We start from the raw sequence: 27,588 nt of genomic DNA on the forward strand, positions 1-27,588 counted from the left end.
TGTCTTAAACAAAAGAAATTTATTTTCTTACAGTTCTAGAGGCTAGAAATCCAAGATCAAGGTTATTAGCAAGTTTGTTTTTCCTGAGGCCTCTGTCCTTGACTTGCAGATGGCTGCTTTCTTTGCTATTACATTTTATACTATATGAAAACATTGTTTTTTGTAAAGTTACAAAATAGAATAAATTCAACTCATCCAAAAATACTATCAATTGTGAAAAGCAATAGATCATCTGAAATCTACATCTCCCTCCTCTAAATCCTAAAAGATTAATGCATTATCATTACAGATACTTCTTTTAGTTATATGACTAAGACAAAAAAGGGAAGACATACATATTAGGAATGACCATATGTAGAGAAAAGAAAAAAATTCCTCAGAACATTTGGAAATATAGAATAAAATATTTAGAAAAACATGATTAACTGAAATTTACTTAAGAAAAAGTAGAAAACTTGACCATAAACTAAAGAAAATAAAAAATTCATCAAAGATCATCACCTCTCTCCAAAGAAGACTCATACTGAGATGGTTCTGTAGGTATTAATGCTATTTTAAAAGGTACATTTCTATTAGAAATAAAGTAACAAGCACCACTAAAAAGAGACACCAGAACACTGACACCCCATCTGACTGTGGGGCCTCTCATTCTGCCTTCATGTGGTTCACGTGGCCTCCTCACTGGATCTGGGGGCCTATGACTGTATTAATTGACTGGATTTGGCAGAAGTGGTACTAGTTCAGTACTAGGCCGAGCCCTTCAGAAAACTAGCAGTGGGACTTCCCTCGTGGCACAGTGGTTAAGAATCCACCTGCCAATGCAGAGGACACAGGTTTGAGCCCTGGTCCAGGAAGATCCCACATGCCGTGGAGCAAATAAGCCTCTGTGCCACAACTACTGAGCCTGCGCTCTAGAGCCCGCGAGCCACAACTACTGAGCCCACATGCCACAACTACTGAAGCCCGCATGCCTAGAGCCCGTGCTCCACAACAAGAGAAGCCACCGCAATGAGAAGCCTGCACACCGCAACGAAGAGTAGCCCCTGCTCGCCGCAACGAGAGAAAGCCCACACGCAGTAACGAAGATCCAACACAGCCAAACAAATAAAAAAATTTTTTAAACAATAAAAAAAATTTAAAAAGAAAGAAAACTAGCAGCACCCACATCCACCCTCTTAACCCTGCAGGAGTCCTAAGCTGCCAGGTGAGAAGCCCAGCCAGCTTGCTGGAGAGAACCACGGGAGAGGCCCACATGGAGACCAGAGGCCAAGCCATCCCAGCCAGGCCACCACCTGAATGCAACTGCATCAGGGACCCCAAGCAAGATCTGCAGAACCTCCCAGCTGAGCCCAGTCAACCCACAGAACTGGGAGAGCTAATAAAATGGTGTCATTTAAAGCCACTGTGTTCAGATGGCTGTTTCATAGGAACAGATTATTGAAAACACTGACAAAGTATAGACACAAATGTGAAGACACACACGGTTCCCTCTTCCCAAACACTATAAACCAGCATCACTCACAGTTGCAAAATTCCACAATAAAATAACACCAAATCAAATCTTGCAGTTCACTAAATGATTAACACACCACAGCCAAGAATGTTAAAAATGGAATGCAAGATAGTTCAACAATAAAATTCTATATATGTAATTCATAAACTTTAGGGAGTTAAGTGAGAAACCATATATGATCATCACTCAAGTTCCCAAAGTGTACGTGGAAGAATCATGTTTGTTAACTACCACTGTTTTGTTTTATTATGGTATTAAATTTATTTTGAGGTTTCAAGTTGCACTGGCCACAAGTTTTGGTAGTTTTCCTGGAGAAGTATGGGATAGAGAGATTAAGAAGACTGTGGCATTCCAGTGAAGTCAGGAAAAAGATAAGTTGTCAGCTATTACCAGCAGTAGTCAACATTTTTCTGACAGTTCTAGACAACAAAATCAATGTGAAAAAGAAATGAGTTTATATAGGAATGTGGCCAAATCATCATAATTTACAGCTTTTTTATATGTATCAGCCAAAACCAATCAGAAAATATAATCGAAAAGAAGATTCCATTCATATTAGAAACAAAAACTGGAAGGTAATTGGGAAAACACTAAAAAGAAATGGGCTTGCACTTATATCCGTAACCAGTTAACAGTGGACACACTGGATGGTGGTACTCATTTTTTACACTGTATTTTTTTTTTACCTTTTTAACTGTGCATATATTACCTCTATAATAAGAAAAAAACATATATTTTAAAATTCTAGCCACAAGTCTAGATCCAGTCAACATAAATCAATAAAACCTACAAAATTTTAACTTTTCAACAAGCATACATTCACTTCAAATAAGGAATATACTTATTATATTCTGGGAATTAAACAGAAAAGTACAACATATATCAATAATTTATGTACAGGAATGATGCTGGGCTGGCAACAGGGCAATGGCCTTCACTGCTGTCTATCCTCACGGCTGATTCACATGGAATCTAGGATCACCTGCACGTGGTTCCACATGCTTGGAAGAGCAAAATGCAAGGGAAGGAAGTGACCATTGATGGACAGTTAAAACATCATCCATCCCATTCACTAGGGAAATATTCCATATTGTTTATTGGCAGAGATTCAGATGAAAATCTGATGTGGCTACGAACCTATGGGAGGAATTATTTTTAAAAATGAGGGAATTCCCTGGCAGTACAGTGGTTAGGATTCTGTGCTTTCACTGCTGAGGGCGTGGGTTCAGTCCCTGGTCGGGAAACTAAGATCCCGCAAGCCGAGTGGCACGGCCATAAAAATACATAAACAAAAACAGTCTGTCAAGGGCTGCCTACTGACCTAGGTACGTGTGTTGTGAAAATATGCAGATCCACACCCTAGGTAGAGCCTCTCTATAGCTTGATTTCTTGACTATAATTCTGGCCAGAAACATTCTCCTGTTTAAGAAATAAACTGCACAGAGAGTGTCAGGTACTGGGTTTATCAGGATTTTAAATTTGAATGCCTCTGAGATTACAGCCCAGCATCATTCCTGTACGTAAATTACTGATATATGTTGTACTTTTCTGTTTAATTCCCAGAATAAAATAGTAAGTATATTCCTTATTTGAAGTGAATGTATACTAGCTGAAAAGTTAAAATTTTGTAGGTTTTATTGATTTATGTTGAGTGGCTCTAGTCACTGGTCATGGAGGGGACTGGTGCGGAAAGGCCACTGACCACCAGGCAAGACCACTCTGTGCCTCTCCAATGTCTACCATTTTCAGTTTATCAGGCAACAGAAACTGCGCTCCACTTAGCTGACCAGCTCTTCACGTGACTTTCTGGTCATTGGGACTGTTGGGGGGAAACTGCACAAAGTTCCTTTCCTAGCCCCAATTCCAGTTTCCCTTTCCGAAGGGGAGATCCTGGTGCTCACCCCGCAGGCTCGCAGACAGGCATGAGCCAGATCAGCCACCACTGCTGGAAAAGGGCAAAATCCGTTGTGTCCTTCCTTTCTTCCTAAACAGCCAGGTGATAAGTTAACATGTTATTAAACATTAAATATGCTGAAAATTTTATAGGCCATCAGCTCCACCTGCCCATGTGATTTGGAAACATGAATTGCAGAAATTCAGCTCCCCGGCTTGCACAATGCACACTTCCAGCAACACAAGATGCACCAGGACCCCCTATCTCCCTATACAGCCAGGTGAAACTTCCTCATTGTTTAAAGGAGATTAAAATGTAATATTGATAATTTACTTTCATTAAACAAAAACACACTATAGTATTTTGGGAACTGTATATAGTATTTTGGGAATTGTATACAGTATTTTGGGAATTGTATACAGTATTTTGGGAATTGTAGGAATGTTGTGATTACAGATACAACTTACCACACAAAGGGGAGAATCCTGTACAATAGAAAAATAAACCACTTCCACCTTGTGAGCACAGAATGAGAAGATGGCGGTGTATGAACTAGGAAGCACTCTCTTCAGGCACAGAATCCGCTAGAGCCTTGATCTTGCACTTCCCTCTAGAACTGTGGACAGCAGATTGGATATGTGGAGTCTCTGTATGGCAAGAATTCAAACTCTCTATTGAGAACTGATGCTTCAAAATGCAAGCATACAACATAGATTCAAAAATATGTTTACCATGGAAGGTTATAGAATTATATTTGGAAATTAAATAAAAGAGAAACTCAGGTTCAAATGAAAAAAAAGAAAAAGAAAAACAAACCATACTCCTTGGCCAAGCAGTCCTGGTTAAAGAAAGTCTAAATTTTAAAACCAAAAAGTGGTGGGCCTGGGGGAGGTGGAGAGGGAGGTGGAGAAGTGTCCTTGGTTGGGTCCAGCCTTGAATGGGGGAAGCCTTGGCAGCCATCTGGTGCGAGGTCACGATAGCACGTGCTCCAGAATGCCTTGTCTAATCAGCTGCTCGCACTTCCACCGAGGTAGAAAGTGCTGAGGGAAGAGGGGGAGGAAGAAAAAGGAATGAAAAGAATGTTAAATTATACGATGCATCATTAAGAAGCAGCAACGCATTATATATATATTTCAAACTCCACCAGCTAAGTAGTTAAAAGCTAAACTTAAGTATTTTTGCTATTTTAATCAACTGAAATGGATGTCAGCTAGAGCTGTACTGAAGTCTGAATTTTATAAACAAATTCATGTTTTGCTTAAGTTAAATGTAACTATAGAGTTCTGAATTCTAGTAGGTATTTTCCTTCCTGTTTGCATTTTAAAATCTACGCACAGAAAACCCAGGTAGGTGAGATTTGGGGCGCTGGATCACAAGTGGTGCAGCAACAGCTCATTAGGAAGGCAAGCGGAAGGAGTGTCTTCTCCACTAAACCTCTTCTAGGATCTGAGTCTGAACTGTCATTCTTCTACTAACAGTGCAACTCTTCTCCCATGCTTCCCAAGGATTAAAAGTCATGGTAACCTATGACATGGGTGCTGGTCACACGCTGTGTGTGAGGATGCCAGTGCCTGGCTAAGGCTCATCCTCAACGTCTCCTGAGAGGACACTGCTCTCGTTCTGAGGTGGAAAGGAGTCTCCTTGTCTGATTCCCTCTCAAAACACCAGGGCTTAAAACAAAAGTGAACATTTACTAAACTCTGGAGCGGGGAGGTGCTCTGGAGGTGAGGCAGGAAGAATTTCCAAGCTCACAAGTGACCAAAGAAATCTCAAAGACGAGACAGAGATACTTGGGTAAAAACAAGAAACAGTACATCAGAAAGTGCAGTGTAGATAACCCTAGAAAGTAACTGAAGGAGAGAGTATGCAAAGTATTCAAGGAAGCGGATGCCACTTCAGTGCACCTGACAGTCCTCCACAAACTCAAAGACCTCAGGTGAGACCCATGACCAAAGAAACTCCTCCAAACCAGTCATGAAGACCCATGGGCCAAGGACTGTTGTCTAGCTTAACTGAATTTTAAAAAATCCTTAAGAATATAAAATGTAAAAAAAATAATAATAAAGAGAGAGAGAAAAAACTATGGAGTTGTTCATTTAACAATTATTCCAATATCTACTAAAAAGAGGGAGTTCTGATTTCTGGACAACCAGAGAGCATGCTTGCCATAGAGTCAATAATAGAGGAATGTACAGTAGGAAAATGTTTACCTATTAATATTTTACATTATGTGGGTGATCTACAATACAGATTTTATAGAAAACTGGTTTCAGATGTGCTCAGACATTTCTGAAGCCCCTTAATATCAATTACAGTAGATTATGCTTTTAAGTTTCCCCGTTTTTATAGGGTGATACTGAGAGACAAAGTCTCATTAAGAGGAAGGCTTCTGAATGCGCCACACAGTAAACAGCAATCGTCTAACAGCAGCAGACGGAGGAGGGACTGGGTTTCGGCTGCCCTGGCCCCACCCAGGCCCTCCCTGCTGAGGAGTCTTAGCACACCTGGTGGGAAGACTGGCCACAAAGCTGGAGAAAGAAATTCAACCACGGGACAGTGTTTGGGGTGAAGTGCATTTTCTCAGATCTTGCTTTATGAGGCTAGCTTTGTTCTTGTGAACCCAGAGCTTCACCATCTATTTTCTATTCATTAGTATCCTTGGAAGGGAAACTTTTGCCTTAACAACCAAAGATTTTAGGGTACCCTGAAAATCTGTCTTTAATAATTTCAACTTTTGTTTCAGGAAACTAAAACTCCAAGGGTACTAGTAAAATAAGAGACCAACTCACCCTCCCTTAGGGAAATGAGCTAAGAACCACATAACCAGAACCATTCTTCGGCTCAACAGAACAAACAGAAGTCAACAAAAGTGACTAGGGTCATTAAATACCGACCGTCTCATAACAAGATGGCAGGCAACAAAGGAAAGAGTGGTTTTTACTAGTTCACCTTTCCTCCTATGCTAATATGACTACAGAAAATAGAGATAGGATAAAATAAATTTAGCTAATGTGAATTCATCTAATGTGAACTTGAAGATTTCTAAGGAAACAATAAATTGAGATTCTTCGTAAGGAAAAATTTAGTGAGTTACAATTTCAGTCTTTCCCTATTAACTTCTATTATGTTTATATATTAAATACTTAGAAATTTTTTGATCCATATCACTATTTGTTAACTAAAGAACTAAGATTTAAAAGGTGAAGAAGTATAGGCTGAAAACTAGTGCTTAGCACCTTTTTAATAAATAATAATTTGAAGAAAGGAGCTAAATGCAACAACTTAATAGCCCCTTAACTAGAATAAGACCCACTGTGGCAACTTCCCAGGGAAATGCTTAGTATTAAATTCAAGCAATACCCTAGTAAATTATAGCTAATGCTTGAGCATGGGTTTGAACTGCATGACTCCACTCAAATATGCGGATATATATATATATATATATATATATATACACACACACATATATAAAACCTGTATTGTCATTTTACAGATCTTTAAATTGACTAAGTATGGGGAAAAGTTTGTGTTCGATTAGAGATCACAAAAGGTGGGATCAAAAGAACTAGGGCTTGGGTCCTAATTCTATTCAAACTGTTTTAGCTTCCAGCCTTTGGGTGAGTCATTTATCAATCCCTTTGTTTTTGAGGCAGAGATAGAAGTACTCAGATTTCCGACTGTGTGGGGAGAGGGGAGTCTGTAGGCACCCCTAATCCCTGTGCATTGTTCAAGGGTCAACTGTAATTAACCCTTTCTTACTATATGCAACGTTTGCTTCATGTCTTTACATATTTAGAAAAAGGACAAAAGAGTATTTTATAATAAACATAATTCCTACAATACAAATGATCATCACAAGGTGATACTTACTTTGCTACTGATTCCAACATTTTCGTCATTCAACACTCTTACAAAATTTAAAGTATCTTAAGACAATAAATACCTGGCTATTTTTTTTTAATAGGACTGAAGTACCATCATCAACTTCAAATTCTCCATAGTCTTTTAGACACCGCACCTGAAAAGAAAAACTGATGTCTTATCTAAATTACTTTATAATATGTAGAAACCATAAAGTAGATGGGGATTTATATATACCCATATGAAAAGTATTAGGCTTTCTCTTTATTTCTTCTCTGTGTACTTAGGCCTAGTACTCCTTCCTGTGGTATTCTAGTGGTTCTAATTGTCCTGTTTTGATGGGGAGGAAGAAAAATGGCAAATCTCCGAATATATGTGTACGTCAGCACTGACAGCAAGGAAACCTAAGGAGCTGCCAAAAAGAGACAACGTCACTGGATTGTTTTCCCTCTGCAAATTGTGAAAAATCAAGCAGTTGAAAACACATCTACAGGGACTTCCCTGGTGGTCCAGTGATAAACAATCCGCCTTACAATGCATGGGACGCAGGTTCAATCCCTGGTCAGGGAACTAAGATCCCACATGCCATAGAGCAACTAAGCCCATGCAACTAAGCCTGTGCACCATAACTACTGAGCTTGCGCACCTCAACTAGAGCCCACGTGCCGCAAACTACAGAGCCCACGCACCCTGGAACCCTCGTGTCACAACTACAGAGCCCACATACCCTGGAGCCCATGCACCACAACCAGAGAAGAGAAAACCCGCACGTCACAACTACAGAGAAGCCCGCGCACCACAACGAAAGATCCCTCATGCCTCAACGAAGATCCCACGTGCCACAAACTAAGACCTGACGCAGACAAAAATAAAATTTAAAAAAACCCCAAAAAACCCCCCATATCTACAAAGAAAAGAGAACGTTTTAGATCTACCCCAACCTGCCTCTTACAGATTCCTCCCATAAAGTATCAATATCTGAGAACAGGACATAAATCTACAAGATTTGTTTTACAGATTCTGCCAATCTCCTTTGATTGATTGATTCAGACTCTTTCCCAGTATTACTTAGAAGCACACTAGGAAAGAAAAGATACAGACTCATGCTACAAGAATCAGGAGAGGGTCTTAGTTGGACGGTGGGAGGGGTAAGGAGCCTGATAACCACTTCTGCAACTGCAAAGAAGGAACATTCAAAGGCAGCCCCAGAAATCTCAGACCTGGCTCAGCTTCAAGTGCTGCCACAGGAAGGCGGGCGGGCATTTTCATCTCCTATGAGAGTTCAGACCTCAGTTTATTCTCCAGAGTACTAGCACTGGTGTTGGCAAAGCCAACTCCAATGGCAAGTCTCAGATTCCTACTATTCCTGGATAATTTCATGTCCTGTGATTCCTCTGCAATCCTACCATGACTCCCAAAGGTATTTTAAGTTGGTTTGAGAAATACAAGAAAAATCCCCCCCACCACCAGCATTTTGCTTCTTTAAATAGACTTTTATTGTGGAAAATCTCAAACACACTGAAAAGTAAAAAGGCTAATAAACTCAATGTCCCACCAACTGGCTTCAACAACTATCAGCATGTGGCCAATCTTGTTCCCTCGCCCACTTCTGGGTTATTTTGAAGCGAAACCTAGACATCATTTCATTTAATCTATAATTATTTTAGTGCTTATTTCTATAAAATAAGATTTTTTAAAAAAAATCCCAATTATCACATCTTATTAATAATTTTTTAATATTATGAAATACCCAGTTAGAATCCAAATTTCCCCATTTTGTCTCATGAATTTTTTTTTAAAGTTGCCATGCTCAAATGAGAGTCAAACGAGAGCTACACATTACACATTTCTGATATGTCTCTAAGTCTCCTTTAATCTACAGGGTTCTCCCCCTTCCCCTTCCCCTTGGCAACTTGTTTGTTAAAGAAACTGGGAAGTTTGGTAGTTTCCCAAAAAATAGATTCTGTTGTGGACTCCTGTGGGGTCATTTAACATGTTCCCCCATCCCTGAATATCCTATAAACTGGAAGTTAGATGTAGGGGCTGGATCAGATCAGGTTTAGTTTTCTGGCAAATGGTGTTATGATGTTGTGAAGCACAAAATGTCTGGTGTCCCTTTTTGTTTTTTGGGTTTTTTTTTTTTGGCTGTGTTGGGTCTTCATTGCTGCGTGTGGGCTTTCTCTAGTTGCAGCGAGCGGGGGCTGCTCTTAGTTGCAGTGCATAGGCTTCTCATTGCAGTGGCTTCTCTTGTTGCAGAGCACAGGCTCTAGGAGTGCGGGCTTCAGTAGTTGCAGCACACAGGCTCAGTAGTTGTGGCACACAGGCCCTAGACCACACAGGCTTCAGTAGTTGCAGCATGTGGTCTCAGTAGTTGTGGCATGTGGGCTCTAGAGTGCCGGCTCAGTAGCTGTGGCGCACGGGCTTAGCTGCACAGGCTTAGTTGCTCTACAGCATGTGGGATCTTCCTGGACCAAGGATCAAACCTGTGTCATCTGCATTGGCAGGCGGATTCTTAACCACTGTGCCACCAGGGAAATCCTGGTGTCCCTTTTTGGATGTTAAGATTGATCAATGGGCCTAGGTGCTATCCATACCCATCCACTACTAAGGTCTCTATTAAGCTTTTCACCTAATGCTTTAGCAGCTACTTGCCTCCATGCATTAGGGCTACAAAACGGCATTAATCTAGTTTTTTTATTCCTGCTGCATTTATTAGCTGGAATTCTTCTATAAAAAAGAGATTTCCCTCGTAAACAATTTGGCTACCCTGAGATAGAATTTGTGCAGTAACGGCAGATGGATGCTTGACTCCATTCTTTCATTTACCATTTTCCAAAATGAGTTGCATCCTTCATATTCTCCAAGGAGCCCCAAAGAGGTTTCAGTTTTAAAACTGTTATTTTTAGGTGTCATTATCATTCATGCTTCTAACGCAACTGATGTGATGCAATTCACTGCAGTTTATCATTTTGATGCTCAAATTGTCCTTTCTTTGGCTAATGCGAGCTCCTTCGAATTAGCTCCCAAGTCTTTTCAGCACTCCCCTTGTAGTCCTTGATACTTTCTTTGCTTTCCATGCTCAGCTTGTACATCTTTAATCTATATGAGACCTGGAATCAGCCATTTTCCCCCCAAGAGTCCTGGTTTCCTTTCACGGGAAATGGCATATAGACTCAAGAATGTGAGGCTTCCCTGGTGGCGCAGTGGTTGAGAATCCACCTGCCGATGCAGGGGACACGGGTTCAAGCCCTGGTCTGGGAAGATCTCACATGCTGCGGAGCAACTAGGCCCGTGAGCCACAACTACTGAGCCTGTGCGTCTGGAGCCTGTGCTCCGCAACAAGAGAGGCTGCGACAGTGAGAGGCCCGCTCACCGCGATGAAGAGTGGCCCCGCACTAGAGAAAGCCCTCGCACAGAAACGAAGACCCAACACAGCCAAAAATAAATATAAAAATAAATTAAAATAAATTAAAAAAAAAAGATAGGCCTAGAGCTAGAGAAATTCCCTTTAAAAAAAAAAAAAAAGAATGTGGATGCTCATGGCTACTGGGTTGGTCCTTGTTTCTAGGACTTTTCAGTGGACAGAGCTAAGAAATACTTCTTTAGAAGAGATGATTCAACATGAGTCCATGCTATTACTTTTTTGCTCTATTCTTCAATATATAAACTGTTTATTATTTAAAGAATATTATATTATTCTTAGGAATATTATTACTAATAACATTATTATTAATAATATGATTACTAAAAACAGGTTAAGATTTCTTTGTAATTCTTTTCATCCTTAGTATGTACCCACTAGGGAAATACAATCAATCTATGTGTTTTAAAGTAATTTAAATAACCCCAGTTTGACTAATCTACCAACATGAAACACAGGTTCATTTGTTTCATTTTGTTTTCAAAATGTGTAGGTTGGTTTTCCACTTTGATTTCATTTTGTTTTAACAATATGTAAAATATTTACATGGTTCCAAAGTTAAAACTTTTAAAACAGGTACAGTCAGAAAATTTTGGCTGTTCCATCCTATTCCTGCCACCACCTACAGGTAAAATTTTGGTTTGAGTTTGTTTCCTTTCTTTTTTGTGCTTTGCTTTATTGTGCTTCTCAGATATTGCGTTTTTTACAAATTGAAGGTTTGTGGCAATGCTGCATTGTCAGATGATGGTTAGCATTATAATGCTAATGCATATTCAACAGACTACAGTATAGTGTATACATAACTTTTATATGTGCTGGGAAACCAAAAAATTTCGTGACTCACTTTATTGAATATGCACTTTATTGTGTGTCTTAAACCAAACCCATGATATCTCCAAGGTATGCCTGTATAAACTAATATATATTCATATACCCCTTTTCTTTTTTTTTTTTTTAACATCTTTATTGGAGTATAATTGCTTTACAATGGTGTGTTTGTTTCTGCTTTATAACAAAGTGAAGCAGCTATACATATACATATATCCCCATATCTCCTCCCTCTTGCGTCTCCCTCCCACCCTCCCTATCCCACCCCTCTAGGTGGTCACAAAGCACTGAGCTGATCTCCCTGTGCTATGTGGCTGCTTCCCACTAGCTATCGATTTTACATTTGGTAGTGTATATATGTCCATGCCACTCTCTCACTTCGTCCCAGCTTACCCTTCCCCCTCCCTGTGTCCTCAAGTCCATCCTCTACGTCTGCGTCTTTATTCCTGTCCTGCCCCTAGGTTCTTCAGAACCATTTTTTTTTTTTTAAGATTCCATATATATGTGTTAGCATACGGTATTTGTTTTTCTCTTTCTGACTTACTTCACTCTGTATGATAGACTAGGTCCATCCACTTCTCTATGAATAACTCAATTTCGTTTCTTTTTATGGCTGAGTAACATTCCATTGTATATATGTGCCACATCACCCCTTTTCTTAGACAAAAGTCATCACAGTCTATGCATTAAAGAAAAATCCATTTTAAAAAGGTATACTTACTTCTATATATAGGCTTTTTGGAGGTTTCATATCCTGTGTGATGTCCAAACCTTCATCTCCTCCCAATGACCTCATGTAGGTAGCAAGGGACTTTTTGTAATGATTGAACCATTCCATCTACAAACATAAAGATGGCCATTTGACAAAGCTGTAAGAAAACAAACTTGCAGAAATTATATACTAATCCTTTCAGAAACAGCACACATCCCCACATGGATCATTACTACGACCATTCATTCAAACTACAAATATTAGTGACTGCCTGTTATGAACCAGGCACTGGTCTAGGTACTTAGGATCATTTAACAAAGTGAACAAACATCTCTGTTCTCACAGAACTAGTATCCCAGCATACTTAATCACAGACCTAAGGAACTTTCCACCAGAAACCAAACCACGAAAAATACACCATTTCAGAATTATGATCTCTTCAAACTTCAAACTCTGTATTGACAGGTTTTCTGAAAGCTATAAAATGCTGTTGAGAAAAACACCCAAATGTCCATCAACTGATGAATGGATAAGATGTGTACATCCCTACAATGGGATTATTCAGTCATAAATCAGAGTGGAGCTCTTATATGTGTTACCACATGGATGAACCTTGAAAACATGCTGAATGAAAAACACAAAAGGCCACATATTGTATGATTCCACTCATATGAAAAATCCATACTACGCCAATCCATGAAGAAAGTAGAGCAGTGGTCTCTAGGGCCTGGGAAGAGGGGACAGAATATGTTCTGGATAAAATGGTGGTGATGGATGCACAACTCTGTGAATATCCTAAATACACTGAACTGTATACTTTAAAAGGATAAACTTTAGGGGATGTAAATTATAGCTCAGTAAATCTGTTTTTTTTTTTAATTGTTGAGAGAAATTAAAGAAAACCAAAATATGTGGAAGGATATACCACTTTCAAGGATTGGGTGATTCAGTATTGTAATAATGTCAACTGATCTATAGATTCAATTCAATCTCAATCAAAACCCCAATTTTTTAAAAAATGGAACTTGATAAATTGAGTCTAAAATTTGCAAGGGAATGCAGAAGGCCAAAAGCAGTGAAGACATTGAAAAAGAAGAACAAGATGGGAACACTTACTCAAGACTTATTATAAAATTCCCATAATTTAAACAATATGAAATTGGTACAAGGACAAATAGACTAAGAAGAGAAAGTCCCCCATCCAAAATCCACAGATATATTGACATTCAATTTATGACAAGTGGCACTATGCACAGAGCAAGGGGAAAAGAGGACCTTTTCAATAAATGATGCCATCTCAACATCCGTACTCGAAATGCAACTAGGCTCTTACATTATTCACAAAAATCTATTCCAGTACTGTAGATCTCTTTGTGAAAGGTAAAACAAGATAACTTCTAAAAGACTATACACATAACCTTCATTAGTAAAGTGTGTGTGTGCGCATACATACACACACCCCTCCCTCAGGTTCAGTAATTTGCCATAATGACTCACAGAACCCAGGAAAGCACTACACTGACAATCACAGTTTTATTGCAGATACAAATCAGAACGAGCCAAAGGAAGAGACATCAGGATGAGGTCTGGGAGTCCCAAATGTGAAGCTTTGAGTATCCTCTCCCTGAGGGATCAGGACACACCACCCTCCTGGCACAGTGATATGTAACAACACACACAAAGTACTGTCAACCAGGGAAGCTCACACAGCTCTGGGGTAACATTACATAGGCTTGAGAGATTGATCAAATCATGATTGATTGAATCACAGGTGACTGAGCTCTACTTCTAGCTCCCCTCTCCTCTCTCCAAGTTGGACTAATATCAAGAGGCTAAAAGCCCCAAACCTGAGGGGATGGTGGGAACCTCTGAATTTGTAGCCAGCTGGTCAGAAGGGAGGGTGGCCTTGGGAACCTCAAACTTTACGGCTGGTATCTGAAGTGAGAGCAGTCTTAACCTATGAAGTTTGGTCTAACTTTAGGTAGTGTCCAAAGTCACTGCAACACCGTAGGCAATATGACCCTCACTTTGTAAATGAGGGAATTTAGGCACAGGGAGAGGTCGAGTCACTTGCCCAAGATCTGACAGTGGCAGAGCCAAGGTTTGTACACAGGTTTGCTTGGCTCCAATCCTGTGTCCTTAAATATTGTCCCTTAATGACTGGATAAATCAAGAATTCAAATATTCACATTGATAAGCAAATTATGTATACCCACATATTTTATGGAAAATCTCCCAATAATAATGACAGTTTTCTCATCCTACTGATGGATCACTAACAAGTAACATAATGGGACCCTTTATTTTGTTAAGTAATAGTAGTTTTCCATATAGCATTTAGAATTACTCCTACCATTCTCATCACAGTATATACTACAGACCAAAAATTACTGAAAAACAAATGCTAAAACAAAAAAAGAGAAATACTATAAATACTATTACAGAACACTGCCATAACCTCAGCGATTTTCCAAATTCACAAACTTGAACAACAGTGCTGACTTACTTCTTCAGCAGACATGTGAAATCGTAAAGCACTTGGCAAGACACTGCCACATTCCCACCTGAGTGCTCTAATCCGAAGCAATCGGTCATACCTAGGACATTAATAAGGTATTAGATGGCATAACAGAGGGATATCGGAAGTTGTTTTGATCAAGAGAGACTCCAGACTCAACCACCAAAATTTAACATGTGGACTTTTATTTGGTTCCTGAGGCAAACAAACCATTGTAAGAGGACATCTTTGGGACAACAGGGAGAATAGGAATACAGACTGGATGGATGCTGTGAAGTCAGGTTCATTCATTTAGGTATGAGAATCATAGTGGTCATGTAAGAAAAGGTCCAAAAGGTCCTTATTTCTTAGAGATGCATACTAAGGTATTCAGTGGTAAAATGCCCGATGTTCTACAATGTTTTAGCATAGACAAATAAAAGAAGATGAAGCAATTATGGCAAAATGTTAAGAATTGTTAAGCCTATATGATAGCTCCATGGGGGTTTGTAACATTATTCCCTAATTTTATGAATACTGCAATTTTTCATTATAAAAAATGTTTAAATAGAAAAAAGAGAAGAATTTAGAATGCTTATAAAAGAGAAACAAATCTAAGAATTTTTGTTATCAATATAAAATGGTTAATTAGGAAACCACATGGGAACCCTCCACTGCTCCCTGCCACCCCAGCAAACACAGAGAAGCTCACAGGTATGCTACAGTGCAGCGCTGATTTCTTAACAAAGAACAGTGTCGAAACTTGATGGTTGGTATCAAATCACTTCGTCCACCTGACTTCGCTTCATTCCTGGTAAAACATTTAAGGAGGAAAAGAATGTCTATTTCAGTATAAGTCGAATTTTCCAAGCCAACTAACAACTGACTCCATGCTTGTTTTTATCCATTTATGTTAGCAGTTAACCTACCCAAATAGTACCTGCCTCCACATCAGAGCTTTTGCTAACATGTTAAAAGATAAAAAAAGCCAAAAGCTAACTAATTTGCCTAGGATCACACTCCCAGTGTTTTGTTTAGCCATGTGGCACTTTGCATTTTGCACACTGATTAATCTTCATTGTCTCCAAAAGACAAATAACGTGTTTCTTCACTTTTTGGAATCCCTTTTTCATGGTGGGATAAGAGACAGATAGAATATCAAGGTGCATAAGATTATGGCCTCACATCATGTTCTTATCCTATGGAGTCCTCTTTTTGTGGTACTTCCAAATCCTCATTCTAATAAAGTGAGCTAAGAATTCTGGAGTCAGATGGTCCTCCACTCATCCAACAAATATTTATTGATCTTCAACTATGTGCATGTTCTGTACTTTAGGGTCCTTCACACAGAGAGGGAGAAAATTTTGGTTTTACCCTATAAAATATATATCTCCTTGGATATTAGACGAGTATTGCACTTTGAAACCAATGTATGGGAATTCCCTAGTGGTCCAGTGGTTAGGACTCTGCACTTTCACTGCTGAGGGCACGGGTTCAATCCCTGGTCAGGGAACTAACATCTCGCAAGCCTCAAGGCGCAGCCAAAAAATAAATAAATAAAATAAAATAAAACCAAATGTACGATTGTTTAATGGGTATAGTGTTTCAGTTTTACAAGATGAAGAGTTCTAGAGATGATGGTGATGGCTATATGACATTATGAATGTACTGAATACACTGAATTGTACGCTTAAAAATGGTTAAGATGGGGGACTTCTCTGGCGGTCCAGTAACTGGGACTCCGCACTTCTGCTGCAGGGCAGGGGGCAGGGAACTAGGATCCCACATGCCCCACAGTGTGGCAAAAAAAAAAAAAAAAAAAAAGTTAAGATAGCAAATTTTATGTGATGTGTATTTTACCATAATAAAAAAAAACTGGAAACAAAACAAAACAAAGCCAGGTATACAGAATGAATTAGAATCTAATCTGGGGTTTTAAAAGGAAACAAATACAAAATATATGTGCCTGCTCCAGGCCCTGAAAATAGAGGTAAAATATATGTCCCATTTTACCATGTCTTCTAGATCTGTTCTATACACTTCTGCCACTCTACAAACGTTAGATTTATTCTCCACATTTTTTTTTGTGGTTTTTTGTTTTTGGCCACACCAAGAGGCTTGCAGGATCTGAGTTCCCCAACCAGGAATCGAACCCGTGCCCCGTGCAGTGGAAACACAGAGTCCTAACCACTGGACCATCAGGGAATTCCCTATTCTCCACATTGTTTACAATGTGCTCTGGATTATAAAGAAATAGCACAAATAAAATACACCCAACCTAACATCAGAGTACTTTATTAGGTACATAAGAACTTCCTTAAAAAACTCACATTTACGCATGAGTAATTAAATAGGAATAGATTTCTTCTGACAAATAATTTTAACCAGAAACTGGTAATAGTGACTGACCCCCGACAACCAAACTAGGAGGACAGGGCACAGAATTTTGGATCATGAATTTCCAGATGGTTGAATACAGGAAAATCATCCTCTTACTGGACCAAGGCCTGTTAGGCCACCTCCTAAATATGTCTATAAACTGTTCACTTTCTCCCTAGTCTGGCTTACCTCTCTTGTCACCTGCATGACCAGCATGCCTCCCTATCCTCTCAGCCCCTCCGTCTACTATCCACACAGAAGCCAGGGTGGTCTTTTAAAACACAAACATGCCTCCACCTGCCCCACATGCTTAAAAATCTCACCCGGTGTCACCCTTTGCCTGCTCACTAAGTTTCAGCCACACTGGCTTTCTTTAATGATCAGTTCCCTGAGCATCCCACCCTCTTTCATGACTCAGGGTCTTTGCATATGCTGTTTCTTCCACCTAGAATGCTCTCTGCCCCAATTACTGCCTCGCTAAAACCTGCTTCTCCTTCAGGCCCCAGCTGAAATGTCTCTTCCTTGGAGAGAACTTCCCTGATTCCTCAATCTACTAATATTTTCAATTCATTATTCTCTCTCCTAGTGTTGTTGTTTTCCTTCATAGCATGTATTCCAACTTGGTGTATCTGTATTTAATATCTGCCTTCTGCCTTACACTGTGAGGGTCATGGGGGCAAAAATCTTGATTATGTTGTTCACAATTGAAATACCAGAGCCATTTATCAGCTCATAATTGTTTAGTACATATCTGTTGAATGAGCAAATGAACAGTTTGGGAACCTGAGTTCAGGACTTTACATTTCCCTTACATTTACTGCAGACCTGCTGCAGTTCAGTTCCTTGTTCCATCTTATCTATCCTTAAATACAGTAACTGCAAAATGTGCCTACTGTTCTGTGTACTCCACAAATCTTAACAGCATGGTACTGATTTCTATGTCCAACTAACTGATGAAAACACTCCCTAACAAGGCCAAACATGAAACCTCATATTGCAGACAGGTTGAAATCTGAATACCTTGCCTTTGATCCAGCAGTTAGTACTCTGTGTCTTACCCTTCACCAAATCACAGGACCCTATGAAGTTGGTCATTCAGCCCAAATTCTCCACTGGGCCAACTACCATGCTTGGCTCTAAATAGCCTGTAACTCAAGAACCCTCTCACCTACCAAGCCTTCTGTAGCACTAGTTCTCAGTGAACTCCATTCAAGATATTGCAAGTCACTGCTGCTCCTGCTAAGTTTACAAACTGCCTGTTCTCCTTTTAACCCACTAAGTCTTCTACTAATGAAAACAAGCAGTGGAAACAATACATTTCACTTATTAAGGTTGTTACTTACTCCTGTCTCATCTCTTTTAGGTCCACCCCGATTCCTTTCAAGTCATATCAGTCAAACAACAAATATTTATTGAACATCTACCATGTGCCAAGCACTGTTTGAATCCCCATGGACATAGCAGTGATTAACACAAATCCTTCTAGTTCTGTATAGTTAGGGTATGATCAGGCTCACAGAGAATTAGAAAAAACAAATCATATCTAAAATCTAATGTTGGGACTTCCCTGGTGGCGCGGTGTTTAAGAATCTGCCTGCCAACGCAGGGGACATGGGTTCGAGCCCTGGTCCAGGAAGATCACACACGCCGCAGAGCAACTAAGCCCGTGCGCCACAACTACTGAGCCTGCACTCTAGAGCCCGCGAGCCGCAACTATTGAAGCCTGCACGCCTAGAGCCCATGCTCCGCAACAAGATAAGCCACCTCAATGAGAAGCCCGCGCGCAGCAATGAAGACCCAACGCAGCCAAAATTAATTAATTAATTAATTAAAAAAATAAAAAATTAACAAAAATAAAACTAATGTTAAGATTATCTGATTTCAATATCATACTTCTTAAATTGTTTTAAAATATCAATCTTATCAACTTACACATCAGATTGGTTTTGTTCATATAAAGCTTTCATCTCCTCCAGAACTTGCCTGAGTCCATCCTCCTAGAACATATAAAATTACACTCATTAATTCCCCCACCAAGTTTGTAGCAATATTTTATCTGTTTATCTTTGATTTATGTATGTTATCAAAAACCAATAGTACGGGACTTCCCTGGTGGTGCAGTGGTTAAGAATCCACCTGCCAATGCAGGGGACACAGGTTTGAGCCCTGTTCCGGGAAGATCCCACATGCCGCAGAGCAACTAAGCCCGTGCGCCACAACTACTGAGCCTGCGCTCTAGAGCCCACGAGCCACAACTGCTGAGCCCATGTGCCACAACTACTGAAGCCCGCATGCCTAGAGCCTGTGCTCTGCAACAAGAGAAGCCACTGCAATGAGAAGCCCATGCACCACAACAAAGGGTAGCCCCTGCTCATCGCAACTAGAGAAAGCCCACGCACAGCAACGAAGACCCAACGCAGCCAAAAAAAAAAAAAAAACCAATAGTCCTTCCACACCTACTAGGATGGCCATAATAACAAGTGTTGTAGAGGATGGGGAGAAATTGGAACACTTGTACAATGCAGGTAGGAATGTAAAATGGTACAGCTCTGTAGAAAACAGTCTGATGAGTCCACAAAACGTTAAACACAGAATTACCATATTATCCAGCAATTCCACTCCCATGTATATACTCAAGAGAACTGAAAACCTATGTTCATACAGAAACTTGTACACAAATGTTCAGAGCAGCATTATTCATAACAGCCAAAAAGTGGAAACAACCCAAATGTCCAATTGATGAACAGATAAACCAAATACTGTATATCCATTCAATGCAATATTATTCAGCCAAAAAAAGAAATGAAATACTGATACATGCAACAACATGGATGAACCTCGAAAACATTATGCTTAGCGAAATAAGCCAGACACAGAAGGACAAATATTGTATGATTCCACTTATCTGAAATAGGCAAATTCATAGAGACAAAGTAGATTAGAGGTTACCAGGAGCTGAGGGGAAAGAGGAGTGGGGAGTTATTGCTTAAAGGTTATAGAGTTTGTTTGGGGTTATGAAAAGTTTTGGAAATAAGAGTGATGGTTGCACAACAATGTGAATATAATTAATGCCACTGAAGTGTACACTTAAAAATGGAAAATTTTAAGTTATGTATATTTTACCATAATTAAAAAAAATAAAAAGGAATGAATTACTAACACAAAATACACAATTAACATACTGATTAAGGATAATCTTGAATATACGGTACTGAGAAAAGAAGTCAAACAGAAAGGAGTACACACTGTATGCTTCCAACTGGCCCAGTCCAGAAAAGTTTGCAACTCCGAGCATGCTGACTCCAGAAATACATTTAAAAAGACAAATATAATCTGTAGCACAGAAAGAAAATCCATGGTTGCCTAAGGTTGCAGATGGGAGGTAGCTAGTAGCTACAAAAGAGAAAAGGGAATCCTTGGGGTGACAGAAATCTTGATTGGGTTGCTGGTTATAAGGATTGTATACATTTGTCAAAACTCAAATGTCTATTAAAATGTGTATTTTGTTGTATATAAATTATACCTCAATAAAACTAATGACAAAAAAAAATCAATAGCCCTACAGAAGCAATAATGCATGACAAAAGTACATAAGTAATTTATTATTTACTGGAAAATGATCTTAAAAGGTTACTACCAAAAAAAAAAAAAACCACTGCTAGAATAGAAAATAGAAAGGTCAAAGGAGATTTTCTACTTGAGCAAATCATTAGAGAAATCATTAGGCAAATCATTAGAGACAAGCAAATCAAAACCACAATGAGGTATCACCTCACACCAGTCAGAATGGCCATCATCAAAAAACTACAAACAATAAATGCTGGAGAGGGTGCGGAGAAAAGGGAACCGTCTTGCACTGTTGGTGGGAATGTAAATTGATACAGCCACTATGGAGAACAGTATGGAGGTTCCTTAAAAAACTAAAAATAGAACTACCGTATGACCCAGCAATCCAACTACTGGGCATATACACTGAGAAAACCATAATTCAAAAAGAGTCATGTACCCCAACGTTCACTGCAGCACTATTTACAACAGCCAGGTCATGGAAGCAACCTAAATGTCCATCAACAGATGAATGGATAAAGAAGATGTGGTACATAAATACAATGGAATATTACTCAGCCATAAAAAGGAATGAAATTGAGTCATTTGTAATGATGTGGACAGACCTAGAGTCTGTCATACAGTGTGAAGTAAGTCAGAAAGAGAAAAATAAATACCGTATTTTAACGCATATATATGGAATCTAGAAAAATGGTACTGATGAACCTAGTGGCAGGGCAGGAATAGAGATGCAGACATAGAGAACAGACTTGTGGACACAGAGGGGAAAGGGGAGGGTGGGACGAACTGAGAGAGCAGCACTGACATATATACACTACCATGTATAAAATAGATAGCTAGTGGGAAGCTGCGGTATAGCACAGGAAGATCAGCTCGGTGCTTTGTGATGACCTAGAGGGGTGGGATGGGGAGGGTGGGAGGGAGGCTCAAGAGGGAGAGGATATGGGGATATATGTATACATATAGCTGATTCACTTTGTTGTACAGCAGAAACTAACACAACATTGTAAAGAAATTACAATCCAATAAAGATATAAAACACACACACACACACGAAATTTTCCCTTGGAAGGATAAAAACATTAGAATTATAAAATTCATAAATGTCACACAAGTCTGTCAACAAGCAACCCCTACACCTGAAACATTGTAAACCAACTATACTTCAATTGAAAATTTTTAAAAAAGGAGAAAAAAACCACTAATGCTATAACAACAACCAAAAAAAACCCACCCAAAACAAAACAAAGATAAGCAACCCATCTACTTTTAGAGCCAAAATATATGCATTAGCAAAAGTGCTTTGGCACTACTGGTATAATTACAGAATTACACTTTACTTAACCCTGCTCGAATATAAGAAATGATTCCTGATGAAAAATGAAAGCATGATTTCTACCTTCTCTTTCATCAGCTGGTTAAAAAGAGATCATGGAAAAGTCTGATTTATTAAAATTCAGTTAAATATTCCATTTATTACAAATATTATTTTAAGGAATAGTTGAAACTCTTGCACAATTAGTAGATCAGCAGGTATACAAAAGAGAAGTGTGAAATAATTTTGTAAAGATACCTAAAATAATTTTCCTAAAAACTCACTTAAACTTTTACCAGTTCTGCATGTAGAAAGTGCATAATCATTCCAATTTGCTGAATACAGCACCTAACCATGAGGGATTCTGGAATGAACAAGGCAGAGTCCCTGCTCTAAACCAGCCATCATCTGCCTGGGAAGAATAATTCTTGAAAGTCTGTGTGGTCAAGGGTGTGTGGGGTCAATCAGATCAATTCTTGGTCTCAGCTCAGCTGTGCCAGTGGCTGGCCCCGAAGGCAGGCACGACTGCAAGAAAAGGTGCACCTCCGCCAACTAAGACCCAGAAAAGCGAGTGATTTTACAACTTCTAAGTCCGCCCCTGAGCCCCCCACCCCGAAGTGCGAAACCAACACTTATCCTAAAATGTGAGTGAAAAAGAGAGCTGGACTAAGGGTCTGAATAGCCAGCACCGTGGGCAGTCTCTGAGCCTTTGGGCTGGTTTCCTCCCATGTACCACGACCCCCAAAGGACCTAGTCTTCTGACCCCAGCGGGGCCACATTTGACAGCCTCCACGCCTCTGCATTCCAGCGTCTCTACTGAACCTCCCACTGTGGTCTCCTAACTTTTTAGATGAAGTAACTGTCTGAAGTTGCAAGAACAACAGACTGGACTCTAGGAAACCTGTATTCAGATTGAGGCTCTGGCTCCAATATGCTGCAAGTTCAGGCAAGTTCCTTAAACTGGATCCATAATTTCCGCGGCTCAGTTTCCCCATCCGTTAAATGACCTAAGTGTCAAACTAACTGCTCTTTAATGTTCAAAACAAAACTCACCTTCTCCAAACACTCTTCCTGCTGACCTCCGATGTTTACTCCGCTACCAGAGAGAGAAGCCTCCCGAGATGCCGACCTCTCTCCTCCCCCACTATCCATCCCGTCTCCAGCCCTGTCCTCGTAGCTACAAGTCCTGCTGTCGCAGGACACGGCTTTCAGCGCCCGTTGACCGGGCCGTTCGGACCATACACAACTCTCGTGTGGTCTACTGTAACCATCCAGAGCCATTCTTTCTTCTCTTCGATCCATTCCCCAAAGTGCCGCCACAGTTATCTTCAAAACACGAAGAGTTACCCCATCGCTGCCCTGAAATGCCTTGTGAGTGAACAGCAAACCTCCCGGCCCCGGAGCCCCCGTGCGGCCCGCGCACCCCGCGCCGGTCACCCTTCCCCGGCGGGGAGAGGGTGTCCGCACCGCCGGCTCCCCGGCAGGGCTGCGCTCACCGCATCCTCCCAGGCGCGGCCCTAACGCCCCGCTACCCCGGTCCAAACCTCCCCAGTGCAACTCACACCTGCGTTCCAGCACCCGTCTCCGGGCCTCTCCAGCGCGTCACCTGGGCGAGACGCCGACCGTCCAGCCCGCACGCGGGAAGCCGCAGAAACCAACCCGGCCACATCCACCGCGGAGAACCACGGGCACACCCGCCGTCCCGTCCCGGCTGCACAGCCCCCAGAGAAGCCACCCCTGGGAGGCGCCCGCCCGCTCGCCGCCCTCACGTTGAAGGCCGGCAGCCTTCCCTCGGCCGCGCGGTGCAGCTCGCGGACCAGCTCCATGGCCCTCTCGCAGAACATGGTGGACGCGCCGGCCCTTACAGACCACCGGCTCTCAGGCAGACGGCCGCCGACCAGGCCCTACGGTTTCAGCTCCTACAGGTCCTCGACGCGCGGGGCCAACCCCGCCTCCGCCCCGCTTTGGCGCCCAAACACGCGACCAATAGGAGCGCACTGCCGGCCTCCAGGCTACGGCGGCGGCCACGGGACATTTGCCTCCGCTGTGCAGCCGCAGTGCCACAGGGAGCCCCGCACCTGGGCGGTTGCGGACCTTGGTGTAGCTTCAGCCCAGCCCTCCTGTCCAGGCCTCGGTCTGAGCTCAGGCTGAGCCGCAGGACAGCTCCCGCGCAGCACAGCTCGGGATGGACGTACGTCCCCTTTTCCGTTGGATTCATTCATTCTCGTTTAGGTTAACAGGGGCGCGCACGATGCGGTCTACAAGGCAGACCCGGAAAAGGTGTGCAATGATGCTAGCACCCAGCGTTGCGTCTGTTCGGTTTTGCAGTGTGGGTTTGTTTGTGTGATGGTAAAGGGAAAACAACTTTTATTGGGTATCTCTTGTGTGCTAGAGACTGTGACATACTTCACGTAATTCTCACGATTATCCTTAAAGTGGTTATTAAGACTCTTGGTACTGATTAGAAAACAGAAGTTAGAGAACTTGCCCAAGGTCACACAGTTCGTAAAGTGACAGACCCTGTATTTAAGCCTTCAACTCCACCGTACTACATTTGATATTAAATCAGTCATTTAAAGACTTGTGTACAATAACTCACAAGGTGGTGGTGGGGGATTGCCCTAGATTAACATGAATACACATAGCCATATTCCCGCCGAGATGATTACGGAGATTTTCATAACCATATAGAATCAAAGGTGGGAATTACTGCTACGGAAACAATTCGTTTTATTTGGCTTTTTTTTTTTTTTTTTTTGGCCCCGCGGTGTGACATGCGGGGTCTTAGTTCTCAAACCCATGCCCCCTGCAGTGGAAGTGCGCAGAGTCCTAACCACTGGACAACCAGGGAATTCCCGTGGCTTTTTTTTTTTTTTAAACAGGGTTACTTTGGATTTCTGTGGAAGTCCAGTGGTTAAGAATCCACGCTTCCACTGCAGGGGGCGCTGGTTCGATCTCTAGTCTGGAACTAAGATCCCACATGCCAAGCGGCCAATAAATAAATAAAACAAACGTTACTTGGATTCATTCTATCTAACCCTAGAAACTTTGTTCCTCTTTTGCAAGTATAGATACAGTAGATGTGTGGTCTGAGAAATGAGCCTGGGAATGGCCTACAAAGCCTCTGAATCTTATCCTTACGTTGAGTGACCTTTCCTTCCCAGCTCTACAGTAACAGATAATTTAGCTAAGTGTTTTTATTAAATACACAGTTCTGTAGTGTAATCCAAAGAACACCAGTATCCACAACCTTCCTTTGCCATAAACCTTTTCAATTTCAGACCTCAGGCCTGAGACTCACTTCCTTACCTATACAGTGGGGGCAGTAGTACCCACTTCTGGGGGGTTGTGATGATTCATTATTCCTTCAGCAAATATTTATGAAGTGCCTATTCAGCATTGTTCTAGACTCTGAAGATAAAGCAGCAAAGTCCCTGTTGTCAGAGTCTAAGTTCTAGTGTGGGAAACAGCAATACGCAGATACAGATATACTGATGACAAATATATTGGTGAAAAGTGCTAAGAAGAGTATAAGTCAGGGCATATATGTATAAAATAGTCAGGGCATATGGGGAACTCTGCTCAGTGATCTGTGGTGACCTAAATGGGAAGGAAATCTAAAAAAGAGTGGATATATGTATACATCTAACTGATTCATCTTGCTATACAGCAGAAACTAATACAACAGTGTAAAGCAACTATACTCCAATAAAAATTAAAAAAAAAAAAAAGAGTATAAGTCAGGGAAGGTGAACTGTGACAGTGAGAGGGCCAGAAGGTTTCGAGTTAGTGTTCAGAGAAGGCACAGACCTTAAGTGGAAGGGAGTTAGCCATGTGGATATGATGACTCATGTACATGCCACCCACACCCTGGGGCCCCTGCCTCAGCAAGGAGGCAGTGATGCTGGAGCCAGGTGAGCTAGAGAGAGGCTGGTGGCTGAGAACAGAGTGAGGGCTGGAGGCTGAGGCCAAGTCAAGTAGGGCCCGTTGGCCCATTTCATAAGCTTTCAGTTTTATTTTCCACGAGGTGGGGAGCCATTGAAGTGTTTTGAGCAAATAAGTGACAGAACTGGATCTAGGGTTTTTTAAAAAGACCTTTGTGGCCACTGAATTAAGTAGACAGAAGTGAGGCAGGAGACCATTTAGGCTATTAAAAGAATCCAAGTGAGGGATTATGGCACTTTGGCCCATGGTGGAGGTGGTGAGAAGTGGTTGATCCTGGATAGATTTTGAAGGGAGAGCTGACCAGGCTTGGTGATAGACCTGCTGTGTCCTGAGAAGGGAGGAATCAAGGATGACTCCAAGGTTTTGGCCTGAGGAACTCTAAGGATGGACTTAGCATTCTGGAGGTGGGGAAGGTTATGGATGGAGCTGGGGTGGGAGAAGAGCTGAGAGCTCAGCTTTGAACATGATTTTAGGTGCCTGTAGGATGTCAGAGTGGATGAGTAGACCACTGGATAGAGGAGCCTGGAGTTCAAGGAAGAGGTGTGGACTGGAGATACAAATGTAGGTGTCCCCATTGTAGGGTGGCCTGGATAAGATTACTTATACTTATAGAGTGAGTGTGGACCAAGAGTTGAGGACTGGATGAGCAAGGCCTAATACCAGCAAGAAAGACTCAGTACCCCTTAGTCTCTTCTTTCCAGCCCTCCCTTCCTAGCTTTTTTGTTTTCCTATTGATTGGAAAGGATTTAGTGAGTGATAGAGTAAAAAAATGTTTTACACTTTATTTTCTGGATTCCCAGTCTCCAGTATGTGCTTCTACATTACTTTAAAGAATTCACCAAAAGTATATTTGGACAAATATGAATGCTGGTTGTGATATTTAGTAATATGGTCAGTGAAATTCTTTTGCAATTTCTAAGTATCATTACTAAGCTAATATAAGGAACTATTGAATTTCTAAAGACGTTTCTAATTGATCTTAAATTATCAGTTGCCAATAGTTTTCACTGGCACAAATGTTGAAATTACAAGTTACTTTGGAATAAATAAGCGAATCTCTTGGTTGTAGATCATTTGTAAAAAAAAAAAAATAATGCCATACTAAAGAAAGCCAAAGCTATAAAACTGAATAGGTGAAACTGCTCTTTCTTTTCTGTTTTTAGGATGGGTTGAATTAGTACTTAATTTGTGTTTCACAAGTGGGAATTTGTGAAATGGATTCTTCCCCCATCAGCTAGTTCTGCTTTATAAAAATCTAAAATCTAATACTGTTTTTTTAAAAAAGTAAAATTTTTAAGCAGCTCAGTTTTCAAACGTTCGGCCCCCCAAAAAATAAAAAGAAATATCTATACATTTCTGTTTCAAATTAATAAACAAAACTACCAGATCACATAGTTTTTAAAGAAAAGTCCTTGTGGGAAAATAGTTATAAATCATTATTAGGACAGAATTGTCATGCCACCTTTTTCTTTTTGTTGTGTAAATTCTTATAAAACCCTGTCGGGGGTTTCCACTGTTGGGAGGAGTCAGAGAGCCGGGGATATGAGCGGAGCACCCTTCGGGCCGCTGCAGTGGGCACCAGGCGGCCTCGGGTCTGACCTAGCCCGACCCCTGCCCGGCGCTACTCTGCCAGTCAGCCACGCCCGAACGGTGACG

The 27,588-nt window shown here is 41.0% G+C and overlaps 1 protein-coding gene across 4 annotated transcripts; it reads right to left on the reverse strand.

Annotated features, from left to right (window-relative positions):
* Positions 1 to 27,432, reverse strand: GINS1 (GINS complex subunit 1). Of its 4 annotated transcripts, none has more exons than XM_082428650.1 (7): positions 23,757 to 23,973; positions 19,038 to 19,102; positions 15,439 to 15,537; positions 14,736 to 14,826; positions 12,239 to 12,355; positions 7,351 to 7,425; positions 1 to 4,447 (listed from the first exon to the last, which is right to left on the reverse strand). In XM_082428650.1, exons 1-7 carry the CDS (start codon positions 23,829 to 23,831, stop codon positions 4,379 to 4,381), a joined length of 591 nt encoding a protein of 196 aa, XP_082284776.1. In that variant the 5' UTR covers positions 23,832 to 23,973; the 3' UTR covers positions 1 to 4,378. The 4 variants fall into 4 exon arrangements, with proteins under 4 accessions (XP_082284776.1, XP_082284775.1, XP_082284774.1 ...); XM_082428649.1 differs by lacking the exon at positions 23,757 to 23,973 and adding an exon at positions 23,552 to 23,739; XM_082428648.1 differs by lacking the exon at positions 23,757 to 23,973 and adding an exon at positions 23,041 to 23,454.
* Positions 27,433 to 27,588: the final 156 nt, after the last annotated feature.

Source organism: Balaenoptera physalus (genome assembly GCF_965194825.1).
Source record: "Balaenoptera physalus genome assembly, chromosome: 16".
In the NCBI taxonomy this organism is placed as follows: domain Eukaryota; kingdom Metazoa; phylum Chordata; class Mammalia; order Artiodactyla; family Balaenopteridae; genus Balaenoptera; species Balaenoptera physalus.

Excerpts from the sequence above, each read along its gene's own strand:
- GINS1 (XM_082428648.1), bottom strand. The coding sequence starts at position 23,289 with ATGGATCGAAGAGAAGAAAGAATGGCTCTGGATGGTTACAGTAGACCA. Across the intron at positions 14,827-15,438 it reads CGCTGCACTGTAGCATACCT|GTATGACCGATTGCTTCGGA; the intron begins GTGAGCTTCTCT and ends TTAATGTCCTAG. Across the intron at positions 4,448-7,350 it reads TATTAAAAAAAAATAGCCAG|CACTTTCTACCTCGGTGGAA; the intron begins GTATTTATTGTC and ends CTCTTCCCTCAG.